The sequence below is a fragment of the Gigantopelta aegis genome, chromosome 3 (assembly GCF_016097555.1).
Source record: "Gigantopelta aegis isolate Gae_Host chromosome 3, Gae_host_genome, whole genome shotgun sequence".
Classification (NCBI taxonomy): Eukaryota; Metazoa; Mollusca; class Gastropoda; order Neomphalida; family Peltospiridae; genus Gigantopelta; species Gigantopelta aegis.
Genome location: NC_054701.1, coordinates 69,190,442 through 69,203,615, shown reverse-complemented (window position 1 = coordinate 69,203,615; position 13,174 = coordinate 69,190,442). Strand labels below are relative to the sequence as shown.

Below are 13,174 nucleotides of genomic sequence, written 5' to 3'. Positions count from 1 at the left end.
ACCAGCGCTGGGACAATCGTGGATGGAGTAATGTCATGTTTTCTGATGAATCCAAGTTCACATTGGACTTCCATGACAGACGCAACAGGGTGTGACGTCGACGTAATGAACGATTCCATGATGGAAACTTTAGACAGCATGACCATTTTGGAGGTGGGTCCGTTATGGTTTGGGGTGGCATCACAGTTACGGGACGAACAGCTTTGCACATTGTCAGTGGACATCTCACTGGACTGTACTGCCGTGACAACATCTTGGCAGCACACGTTGTGCCATTTTCACGTCGCCATGGCCGTCATTTTCGCGTTCAAGATGACAACGCCAAAGGACACAAAACCAGAATTGTTACCAACTACCTCCAGGCACAAAATATCACCACTTTTCCATGGCCAGCACTCAGTCCTGACATTTCCCGTATTGAGAATGTCTGGGACATGCTTGGTAGACGCTTACGTCAATGTCAACAGCCGCCGACCACTCGCCATGAACTTGGCGTTGCTCTGCAGGATGAGTGGAATAACCTGAACCAAGCCGACCTTGGATTATTGATAAGGAGTATGCCACGTCGAATTCGTGCCTATCTCGCAAACAGAGGGGGATTTACACAACGCTGACCGCATTTTCACTTCATGGTAAATTTGGTGTTTGACAGTTGATGTGCCTTTGCCTTCATCACGTGAAATCCCTGGTCCCCTGAAATCTACCGAACATTAAAACTTTCCTATTGATGACTCATTATTATGGGATATCCCCTACTTTTTTTTAATAGTGATAACAAGAACTTATCTGCGTTACATACTGCAAAAGAAAGCATTAAATGTTTAGTGTTAGTATAAATCATCAACGTTTTGATTTTACAATCAATTACAATTAGCACTCACATAACAGAAGATATATATATATATATATATATATATATATATATATATATATATATATATATATGCGTACGGGCTTCCTTTTTTCGGGGGGGGGGGGGGGGGGGGCTGGCTTTGTCCTAATTAAAGGCGCAGACACTAGTTCTAAGCCGTACAAAATGGACACTTACGTTTAGTTAATTTACAAACCTGTAACTCATTTGGATAAATTACATTAGAGTGAAAGAAGAGCCTATGACGTTAAAAATAGGAAATATTCTTAAAAATAGACTATAACTGAAAACAATAACCGCTACCTCTCAAACGCACGTGTGTTTTTAAAAATATGAAAAATGCATTTTTAGGTACTAGAAACACCAGCATGACCAGAAACATTTTGGTTCTATGGAAATGGAATAATCTAAAGAATAAAATATAAATAATGTTTGATTTCAGTTATCATAAACGACTCTAATAGTGAACAAATATGCTGTAGTGTTTAAAAACTAGGGTATGTCCCTTGAAACAAAAATGCCCGAATCTGCATAAACAACATTTACTCAATGATGATCATATAGCTTAGTGCATGTACAAACATTTCTTTTCGGTTTCCACGCTAATGCTGACAAACTGACTTTCTTTTTCGGTTTTCTTCTTCGATTTCGCTAATGTTTTGATTTTGGAGTTTGCTTCTCCTAGACCGTTGTCTTTCTTGACTCATGGTTCGGTCCATATTAGTCTAGTCTCTACACTTTGACCAGTCCAGCTTGGGTCACCCTACCAGGAGCTGATGCTCAAGCTGGCATAGCTATCCGAGTCATTGAGATATGCAAGCTACCTCACCACGTCAAGGAATGGTCCATGAGATAGAACATTTATTCATATCAACATTACTACCAAACAGCTATATAAGGTTGCACACGAATCACGACGTATTTCTACATGAATTACAACTAATTTTGAAGGTATAATAATGGAAACACATCGTAATAAGGTCTCAGGTTAGCATTTTTACCGAATATCTGTATAATTTGTGCCCAAATTTCAGGCTTAGCTCCAGCACTAGGAAGCAGTTTGCCCCCTCCCCCCCCCCCCCCCCCCCCCCCCGCCTCGTACGCTTATATATACACCTCCCGCCTCTATCTCTCTCCCTCTGTCTAGACATGTGTATTTGTGTGTATTTAGGTAGTTAGATAGGTATGCATGTATGCATTCATGGAATGATGGGCGAATCATATTTATAATTTTTATTTTATACTCAACCAGCTGATATGTAATAAAGACATATTTGGCATTTGCTAGCAAATTGATAATAGTTTAACATATATGTAAAGTTCATATTCGAACATATTGCATGTCCTTGGGGAAATATCCATCCCATGTTTCTGTTGTTTTAACAATTCGACAATGTTTTTGTTTAATCAAATTAAAACATTTCCTGTATGTATTTTAGGATGATATGTGTACGCAAAGGACGTCTCAAAGGTCATACATGTTGTAAATTTGGAAAGAAAACTACATACAATGATGAGAGTACGCCGCTGCCTTCGGCAACTGACAGTGGTGATGGCAAAGAGGCTGAAGATAAATTCTGAGACATCAATCCAACATTAAATTATTGCTGTTTTGTGTGTGCGTTTGCTGGTGGTTGGGTTTTTTTTTTTTTTTTTTTTTTTTTTGTAGTTGTTTCATTGCTTTTTTTCCAATTCATTGTTTAAAATGATAGTTACTTTTCACAAACTATTTATTTTGTCAAGGTAAATCCATGATTTTCCTTGAATATAATTTTTTTTAACTCATCTGACCCGAAGGGCCATGTGACCCCCATTGTCCGTTTGTTGTTCGTTCGTCCGATGTCCATAGACTTTTTACATGTCCAACATTTTTCTCAAGTTCCATCAGCCAGGTTTCAACCAATTGGTCCTCTCGTGGCCTTGGCCCACGAGTTATTACTTTTCGGGCTGATTCGAAATCCAAGGTGTCGGTCCTGGCCTGTAATTTGCTGAGACATTTTCAACTAAGTAGATTTTAACAAAAAAGTAGACTAAAATTATGATCTATGTGTTGCTTTTCGGACTGATTCGAAATCCAGTATGTCACCCTGTTCTTCATTTGGCCGATACATTATCGACTTCACTATGAATATTGCAACCAAACTTGGAACAAATGATTCTCTTATGGCCCTGTCTAAGTGTTGTTATTTTACGCGCCAATTCGAAATCTAATATGTCCTGCCCTGGTCTGGCTGGGATATTTGGGACAAACATGATTAACTAATTATCTCGTGACTTGACCATCACAAGTATAAATCTTCATTGATTCCCTATTTATGTCACCGATGGAATTAGAATTTACAAAATGTCAAAACATACGCTATGATAAAAGTGCATTATTTATTGGTACAGGCAATTAGCGGTCACCACATGACAATCGGTTATAAACCAGTATTGCTATTCAGAAGTATACTTAAATATTAGGCCCTATCGACCTCTTGGGTTTTGTTATCTTTTAAAGTATTAGTGAGACATTTTGTCTATATCATGTTTGCCTTTAGCATCTATATTATGCAGATGTGAACTTTTAATTTTAATTTAATAATATATTTATATATTTCTGATATAATACTATAATACTAGATTCCACCCACCCCCTATTTACTGTCTCAGCTTGTAGAAATATTAGAACTATCATTGGTATTACTCGTCGCTAATTTAGTTGGAATGTTTTTAAACATAAAATAAATAAAATGTCAACTTACTTTCTGCTTTTGTTGTGCTACGTTTATTACAGTATGTATTACCTTTGAATTGTGTTTATTTGGAATATACGGGTACTTTATTAACGTGCCTATACCTAAAATGTTCAAAATAAGTAGGGTATATTCAAATATTACATTGAATAATGGAGATTGTTCATTATATATTTGAATAGTGATTATTGCAAAATCGAAAAGGGTTATTAGACAATACATTTGCGTGAAATGTTCACGTTTGGGTAGTTTGACATGATCAATTGAAACATAACTTAATGCCAAGTGTAGATAGGGTGAATAATTTGACGTGATTGCTTCAGAAACTCGGAGCTGGCCAAAGAAGTGTGTTGATGTTTTGCTGTTGCAAGAATGCCGTCGCTTTGATTTTAAGAGGCATTAAAATTTATTTACCTTGAATTCGGAAACACAGAAACAGTTTAACTATGTTTTGGATGTTTAAAGAGTCTTATTAGGATAGTTAATATAAACAATGATACAAAAACAACAAGTCCCTTTGATGTTGCCCGTGGTGTATTCATTGGTTAGAATTTTGGAGCGAAACATGCAAATGGTGTACCACACTAATATTATAACAGCATAGTAGAACATGCATAGCATAATTTATAAAGTAAATCGCTCTTATAGCATGATGAAATTGTGTGCAAATTGTACTATCTTTAGGTTCAATTTGAATGGACATTTCAAATTGTACTGTTTCAATATCAAAACCGCTATATAGTAAACAAAAACATTGTTGGGCGATTATGATCATACTCATGGATGGGAACGATCAGCGACTGTTTCCAAGTAGAATAAAACAGAGACAAATTAAATAATTTCGTCAACGGTTCGGCTAAATATATTCCAATTTTATGAATAATTTTATTATTTATTCGATCAGGACCGCTGGCGTTTCTTACATTTACAGATAATAGGATATCTTCAACCTCCTTTTGCTGTGCATTTGTACATCTTGATCAGGTTTATCGACTGTAGCTTGGTTTACAAAATAGTTATTCATGACGTTTGCAATATCGTCATCACCCTCATAAAGAACACCATTGTTATCAGGGCCGTAGCTAGCGGGGGGTGGGGTGGGCAAAAATCCGCAAAGCATTATAGAAACAAGAAAATTCTCTTCTTAACTGTTTAAAGAGTTTTAGACTATTAACTACTCAGTTTGCCCCCCCCCCCCCCCCCCCGCCCCCCAACAAAAAATCCTAGCTACGGCCATGGTTATCAATAAGTGGAAATGTTGATTTGGAATTATCGTTTTGTTGTATATATCGTTTAAGAACCTGCCACCAGGTTTTACTTCCGTGCTCGTTATTTAATATATTATATCTAGTTGCATATTATAATCACGTTTAGCTTTATGGATACTTGAAATAATTTTGAACGGGCCTCTCCTAATCTCGTTGAGTATTTCTCCTTTTTTGCCTTTGCATGACGTCTATTAAAGTCGTAATATTACTAATAGTAACAGATTTGTGTGGAATAAAAATCAGCATTGCAATTGTTCATAGTTTTAACCATTAACTCGGCTATAATTCAATATCGTTTAACGAACTCGGCGTCACTAAACAACATATGCTTTTATTACTGCCAAACATAAGTGTACGAGACAGAGGGGCGCAGGGGGGGGGGGGGGGGGGGGGGGCAACTACCACCCTAGTACCTAATGCTGGAGAAAAACCCCAAATTTGGGCAAAAATGACAGATAATCGGGCAAAATGTGCTAACCTGAGACATTTTTACCATGCGTTGTGATCGTTTGCAACCCTATATAGCTGTTTGGCAGTAATTCTAATATGAAAAAAATTGTTATCCAGATTCGGGCATTTTAGTTTAATTCGGACAAATGCCAGCCTGCGCACTTACAAAAATGGGAGTATAAGCCTATGCTGCCAAACGGCTATATAGGGTTGCAAGCCATGTAAAAATGCGAAATGATTGGTTTTGTGGGTAGATTCATGTAAATACATGGTACAAACGCCCCAGTTTACCACATGTTGCCCGAATATCTCTATAATTGTTGTTCGAATTTGTGGATTTGCTCCCACACACACACACACGCACACACCACTACGCTTATGTGCTCGTCTTTTGAAACAATTTCTATGCTCTTTGGCATCTTCCTGAGCAATTTCGAGCACTCGTAATACATCCATCAGCACGATTTTTTAATGAAAAGTGTCGATTACTTTGATTTAAACAAGCCCTTTCGTGCGTTCAAGTATATCAATGCATTTTAAACGCAGGTGTATAACTTAGTGATCTTGTGTGTAACATAAACGTGTTTCGTAATTTGGTTACTAAAATATACACGGTTGCTTTGGATAGTTAAACGCGGTTAAGTGATAAACACCTTTCGTAAATTCGGTCCATTTATGTGGTATCAATATAAAGCAACGACACAGATATTGCGCATATAGGCATGACATTGAAAAAGTTATACCTGAAGGTTTAGTTAAGGTCATTTAGGGACACATACGGCCATTCAAGTTAAGACATATAAGCATTATTAATATTTTCTTTTTCTTTACAGCAGTTAAGCCATAATTTACCTAAACCGAAAAAGGTTGCCTCTACTAAATGCATACATCTCATCCATTACAGGGTGTATACTACCAAATCAAATCCCATAGACGACAATAGTAACATATGTGGCTAAAACTCCTACCTGCAACGTATCAACCGACATAAACGCCACGGATATAAATACTACCACCCCTTACACTTAAAGTGAATCAGAAAAAAATGGGGGTCAAGCTGCTCGTTTCTGAGATAACGGGTAGCGTCTATGACTACCCTAGTTTCGCACAAAATTCGAGTACTCTTTTTTTACAGGTACCCCATACATGTTTCAAGCACAAGGCTACTTGACACATTGGTACTAAATGAAATAAAATTGCAATTTTTTTTTACCCAGATGAATCTATTATTTTTTACAACCAACACACTCACATTTATAACCAATCACAGTACTTGTGGTGTTCACTTCTCTATCAAAAGTTCGGTGCACCTCGCACTTAAACCCAGCCGGAAGTTATTTGGTTTAGTACTCCCTACAACATATTACTCAGTCCCTTTAGCATCATTTGCAGAGCGCCCTTATGCCCTGTAACTACATAACGATGTAAATAACAGCTTGGCTGAGTGACAGCTTCAGGTGTGTAATATAATGACGACTGAACTGCATGGGTGGCGCCAATCTAATTAAAATTAGCTCCACTGGTTAGTAACTATTACCTGTGTATCTAACAGGGGCCCGTTGGAGCAACATGTCCAATTGACCTTTCATTCGACCAATCAAAACCTTACTTGAAGAATCATACCAGTGACGTGAAAAGAATGTGAAAACTTTCGGAATTAAGCCTAGGGTATACGAAATGATTCGGGTGAATTACGAAGTTTATTACTGCACTTTTGCCAACAAGTTCGGCTATTGCTTAAGCTGCAATCTAATTGAATTGGAGTTCGGCTATATGAACCACGGCCGTAACAGCCAAGAACTGTGTGATGATGCAAAATGGTTATGATTATTATTTAAACCCGTTGCCATAGAAATGAATCAACGTTTGGCCATACAGTGTTAAAATAGCTTTCATTATGTTAAACACCAGTAATTTAAAATGTACTAAGGCCTCAAACCTTTTTCCCATACAATCTAAACGAAACGCCCAAAAAATAAATAATATGGTGGTATATTTAGGACATACCGGTACACATTTTATCTTAGTTTTAAAGATACTGAACTACTGAACTGACTTGTTTTCTCTAATGCCTAAGTTATTATTTTGAAATGTCGGCATATTATCTCAAGATTTTAACTTGTAATGTTAAGCTCTCGACCTGTTATCGTGACTATATGCCACTGAAGGTACGTACGCATTGACAAGAGATAAGTATAGCATTCGACAATATAATTGGATAGCTCAAGATAATAGGTTCAGCCCTCAAAATCAATATAACAAGTCGAGATCTCAACATAAGGCCCACTTTCCATTAAGGTAATCTGCGCGCGGAAACGTGCATTTTCATATCTACATTTTCGATATTTGACGTCATCAAAGTATTTTTAAGCCACAAGTAAACATCGATCGACCTTTTTTTTTTGCGCATGCTAAATGCACAATCGTCTTATTATCTCGAGCTCTCGACTTATTATCTTGAGCGTATTACTGATAATATCAAGCTCTTAATAATCTCCAGCTCTCGACTTATTATATTTAGTTCTCGACTTTTATATCAGTACTGTACAGCCAAAAAGAGAATTGCAAAAGAAAACGGCATACAGGTTGACGTGAGTTAATATGTTGAGCGCTTGACATAATACACTTCAATTCAATTCATTTATTTCCGTATATGAATTATACAGACATTAATAATAATATCAACATCAAGAAAAGGAAAGACAATACGTTATAATGGTTACAATATCTAGCACAATTATAATTTGTATACATTGATAGCTTGAGATAATAAGTTGAGAGCTCAAGATCATAAGCTACATTTTTTCGTAAGTAGTAAGTGATCTTTATATGCACATTTTCACAGACAGGAAAACGAATACCACGGCCTTTGACCAGTTGTGGTGTACTGTTTGGAACGAGGAAACAATTCCAATCAATTGAATGGATCCACCAAGATGGTTCGACCCTGCGATACAATCACCTCAGGCGAGCACTCGACCGACTGAGCTAAACCCCGTCCGCGCCCAGCCAAAATAGTCTAATTTGCAAACGATGAAGACATACATGATGATGAGAGTTAAAATGTTGAGCGCTCGACATAATAAATCAACAGCTCGAGATAATGTTTCCAGTGGCAGCAAGGGATCTTTTACATGCACTTTGATAGGCTTTTGATATACCAGTCGTGGGACACTGGTTGGGACGGGAAAAAACATTTAAAAAATGATCCACTGAGGAGATTCGTTCCTGTAATCAAATATCTCTACCGACATCTAGATTCCGCTCCCTAGAGATAATAAGTCGAAAACAAGTCGAGAGTTCGAGATATAAGTTTGTGTCCTAAATATTGGTTGTCCGTATGAAAAACCCCGAAGAAAAACAACAACAAAACAACCCCAAAACAACAAACAAAAACAATATATATATACATCTTTTTACAGTAGCTTTGCATCTCACCTAATCAGTGTACCACAACTGGTTAAAGGCCGTGGTATGTGCTTCCCTGTATGTGGGTAAGTGCATATATAAAAGATCCCTGGTTTCATTAGAAAAAATGTAGCGGGTTTCCTCTGACTACGTGTCAGAATTACCACATGTTTGAAATCCAATAGCTGATGATTAATCAATCAATGTGCTCTAGTGGTTTCGTTATGTTTATATATATATATAAAACATAACGAAACCACTAAAGCACATTGATTAATTAATCTTCAGCTATTGGATTTCAATATATATATATATATATATATATATACACACACACACACACACACACACACACACACACATACATACATAGACACCTGGACATGGCAGTCCACGCACTGCTGTTAGATCTACTGGTAGACCAGTAGAGCTACTTTTAATCAGACTGGGGTGGCGCCAGCATGTTATCAAACATTCTAAATGCTTGGGGTCCTACTTCAACATTTTTTAAAGTAATGTCAACTCCTGGCCTGTAAAATTTTAAACAGGTCTTACGGTTCCCCAAGAATAGTATTTCTGGGGAAATGTGTCTATGGTAGTTTATTTTCTCACGCTTTCAAATTCTGCATACCTTTGTTTAAAGAATATTTGGCTAAATAATTGATGAATGTTTACAAACAAAAGCAATAATAGGGTATAAGAACGCGTTATTAAAAGAAGACTTCTTTATTATCAAACCTGGCGGGACTGTAAACATAGAACTATAAAAAATATCTAAAAGCTACCCTCCAAAAGGTATTATCAGGTAGTAAACGTGAAAAGACCGTATAAAGACCAGACGTATGCTAAGAGTTCTTGAAGTCACTCGCATTGTTCTGGTGAGCGAACGAGCATTGTGTTATTGAATGGTTGTCATTCTGTGAATGATTTACGAGCTATATGCACGGTGGATTTGATCTCCTGGAGCTTAGCAAGTCAAGCACACTACAATTATCTCAGGTAAATAGAGGATTCGTTATGAAAATTTTATAGAAAATATCAAAGGAGTGTGTGTTAATCTGTATTTGTTGGATTCGACAGTCATATATCAATATGTTTTACCATAGTGAGCCACATGCAATTCGTTTTCTTATACAAACATTATTTCTTCACATTACTTTATATAATGTAGCTTTAAAGTACACATACATCGATTTCTCAAATTGGTATTATTCTCCAAAGTGTGTTGTTACCTTTATGGGTAGAGGCCAGTTATTTATTATCTATAATGATTGCACCACCAGTCTGATTTTTTATAGCTCATATTGACGTGCTATTTAATAGCAGTAGCCTATTTGTCACAATAACCATACATACTATGCTAGATATCAAAGATGAGTACTATAAATTTGTAAATGAATTACTGAAAGATATGTAAACATAAAATAAATCCCCTCGCCAGTAGGTTGCAACTGTGCTGGTGCAAAGCGGTGTGAAACCATTCATTATAAATCGTTTAAAGGGACAGTTATGTGTTTGCTGCAATTGTTAAGATGTTACCGATAAACAGAGACTTTTTAACGATTGTAATTACATATCAAATATATTTTTCTGCATAAAATATTAGTGGCTGTATACTAAACGTGTTTTTGTTCGTTCTAATATGTGTACTAGGTTAAATTTCATTTTATTTCCTAAAATATATTTATGTTTTCGTACGTACGAAATTATTTGAAGACAAAATCCAGTTTGGGCTTCTTACAGATATTAAGACGACCAGAAACACATTGAATATACAGACACTGATATTCTAAAAAAAATAAAAATAAAAATATTTAATATGTAAGTTTAATCGTAGAAATATTTTATTAGTCGGAAACATCTTACAATGCAGCAAACTCAGGAATGTCATGTCATGTCATAGGGTTTTACGTGCACATTCAGAACAAGCTGTTGTAGCGCACGCCTGTCGTGCGCACAAGAGCCGGCCTTGGCCGGCTCCTCCGTCCATGACAGGAAAGGTGGGGGGAGGGGAGAGGAGGGACCGCCTGCACTGACAGGTGCAAGGGAGCACCAGCAGCCCGATCAAATCGGTAGCAGGCGGGTGGGGGTGGGGGTGGTGCTATGGAATTTGAATGGAGCAGTTAAATGCCAAAGAGAAAAGGGTGCGCAATTTTGATTGAGGGAATTTGGCGCACTTTTGAACGGTCGGTCGAAAGGTAAATGGCCGAGCTAATATAGGTTTTGATATTAATGAATAGAGAGTAGCTCGTTAATTTTAGACCTTTACGATGCTGTGGTGTCTCCCTAGGTTGCCCATAGGGCCCTTATAAAGGGCATGACCGCTTCTGGTCGAGGCATCACCAAGTACCAAGTTATTACCAGCAGCAAGTATTTGGGGTTTGGGTGGGGACTCAGGAATGTCCCATTAAGGTATTATATGGTAGGTTTAATTTTACCATGATATGCACTTCACACTGTGAACCCAGTCTTCCATGCCAAAAGAAGAACCCGAATTTATGAACAAATGTTTGATTTAATAGGGTGAAAAAACAAAACAGGAATTGCCATGTTACAAATCAAGCCATGAGACTGACTCTAAATCAAAATAACCCAAAACTGATTTCATTCAATATTTTATAACAATCTGTCGATTAACAAAGACTTGAAAATACAACCCCCCCCCAAAAACCCCACAAAAACAACACAAAAAAAAACAACAACACCCAAACCCCCTCCCCCCCCCCAAAAAAAAAAAACAACAACAAAAAACAAACCCATAAAAAAACAAAAAACAACAACACACAAACTAGCTTCAGTCTCAGTTGTGGTGACTGAGATCTCTGAATATCGTTTGGAGAGTTTTAACTATTGAGTATGAAGCACCGCCTTTCTTTATCAGATGATCGGACCAACACGGTCACAGAGAGCTTTGGATATTGTCAGAGAAGTCTTCAGTTTGATGAACTATAGTGTCATTATCGATATAATCACATCGTTCTAAATCAGGGTGTAAATAAACCGATGAGTGGGCTCTTCGAATAAATGTGTGAGTATTGACTGTAAGTTCTTCGCTTGGAATAATTATATTGTTATCATCAGTATGGTCGCCTTGCTGTAGAAACGGATGCAGATATTGGGCTGACGGAGACCTACGAATGTTGTCTGATGTGGTTTCAGTAAAGCTGTTTAAGTCAATATCGTCAATATGATCATAATCATCCGAACTTGCCGACTCATTTCTCAGCGATCTTATGTCATCAATTTGGCTATAATGGTGCGAACTCGCCGACTCATCTCTTAAGGTCTCTCTAGCGGATTCTGATCCAGCTTCATGCACTGTTTTTGATCTGTTTCTAAAATAACAATTAAAGCAACTTTAGTGTTAAACGAAATTAAACATATGTCTTAAACATATATGATACATAATATGACTTAATGGAGTCTGAATAGAAATAAACATTATTCCAGTCTATACTCGGATTATTATCACGCCAACGAGTGTTAACATCGGTTGAAGTAATTTTAATAACCCGTCAATCCCGCAGATGGAATTGAACTTAAAATTTAAATGGTAGATGTCTTATAAATATGAGTCATATCACTAATACTTCATATTGTAATATATTGTATTTTCTCGAATTTGTCTGTATTTTTTATTTCCATTCTAGTAATAATTAGACCATTAAATAAGTTCAAAATAACACGAGGGATCTAAAACACATATTTACTTAATAAATATGATAGCATATATATATATCAACGTTACCTTCTGAAACGATACACTATAACAGAGATCACAATGACTATTACAATGATGACCAAACCTCCGATTAGAAATTCCGTCTTGGTAATGTAATCTGTAATATAAAAATATATATAACAAATAAATGGAATGCGAGTACATAGTTGCGCATATATATATATATATATATATATATATATATATATATATATATATATATATATATATATATATATATACGTGTATATGTGTGTGTGTGCGTGCAGGTGCGTGTGTGTGTGTGTGCGTGTGAATGTGTGTGTGCGTGTGAATGTGTGTGTGCGTGTGAATGTGTACGTGCGTTTGTATGTATGTATGTTTGTATGCAATTCGATGCAGTTTTATCCTTGTGCGTTTGGGCTGGATACTGGTATCGGAATATATTAAAACTCAGGGACGTAGCTATATTTTTTAGGGATGGGAACAGTGTGGAGGAATTATGAAGTAAAATACCATCTCTGTGAGAAAAAAAAGTTTAAATCGCCGAAAAAAACATTCATGATATGTAGAACTAGAAATAATATTTTAAAAAAGGTTTTAGAATTTACTGGAGGGGGTAGCTGACACCCCTATAGTCCAAGAGCTAGGGAATATTTATTTAAAGGGATAACTAAAGTGTTTGTCAATATACACGATATAATAACAAATGACCCCTTATATTAAAGGGACATTCCTGAAT

At 36.6% G+C, this 13,174-nt stretch overlaps 2 protein-coding genes across 4 annotated transcripts in view; one reads left to right on the top strand and one right to left on the bottom strand.

Moving 5' to 3' along the window:
• Nucleotides 1–3,615, top strand: part of LOC121368977 (multiple epidermal growth factor-like domains protein 11) — a 60,526-nt gene extending 56,911 nt beyond the window's left edge. For all 3 annotated transcript variants that reach the window (XM_041493762.1, XM_041493761.1, XM_041493760.1), the window contains one exon: nt 2,311–3,615. In XM_041493762.1, the coding sequence (XP_041349696.1) occupies nt 2,311–2,452 (142 nt within the window). In that variant the 3' untranslated portion in view covers nt 2,453–3,615. The remainder of the gene's footprint in view (nt 1–2,310) is intronic.
• Nucleotides 3,616–11,095: 7,480 nt separating this feature from the next.
• LOC121368978 (multiple epidermal growth factor-like domains protein 11) overlaps nt 11,096–13,174 on the bottom strand; it is a 3,134-nt gene continuing 1,055 nt past the window's right edge. The window contains exons 2-3 of the mRNA XM_041493763.1: nt 12,481–12,571; nt 11,096–12,067 (exon numbers count right to left, since the gene is read on the bottom strand). Coding sequence (XP_041349697.1) covers nt 11,632–12,067; nt 12,481–12,571 — 527 coding nt within the window. The 3' untranslated portion in view covers nt 11,096–11,631. The remainder of the gene's footprint in view (nt 12,068–12,480; nt 12,572–13,174) is intronic.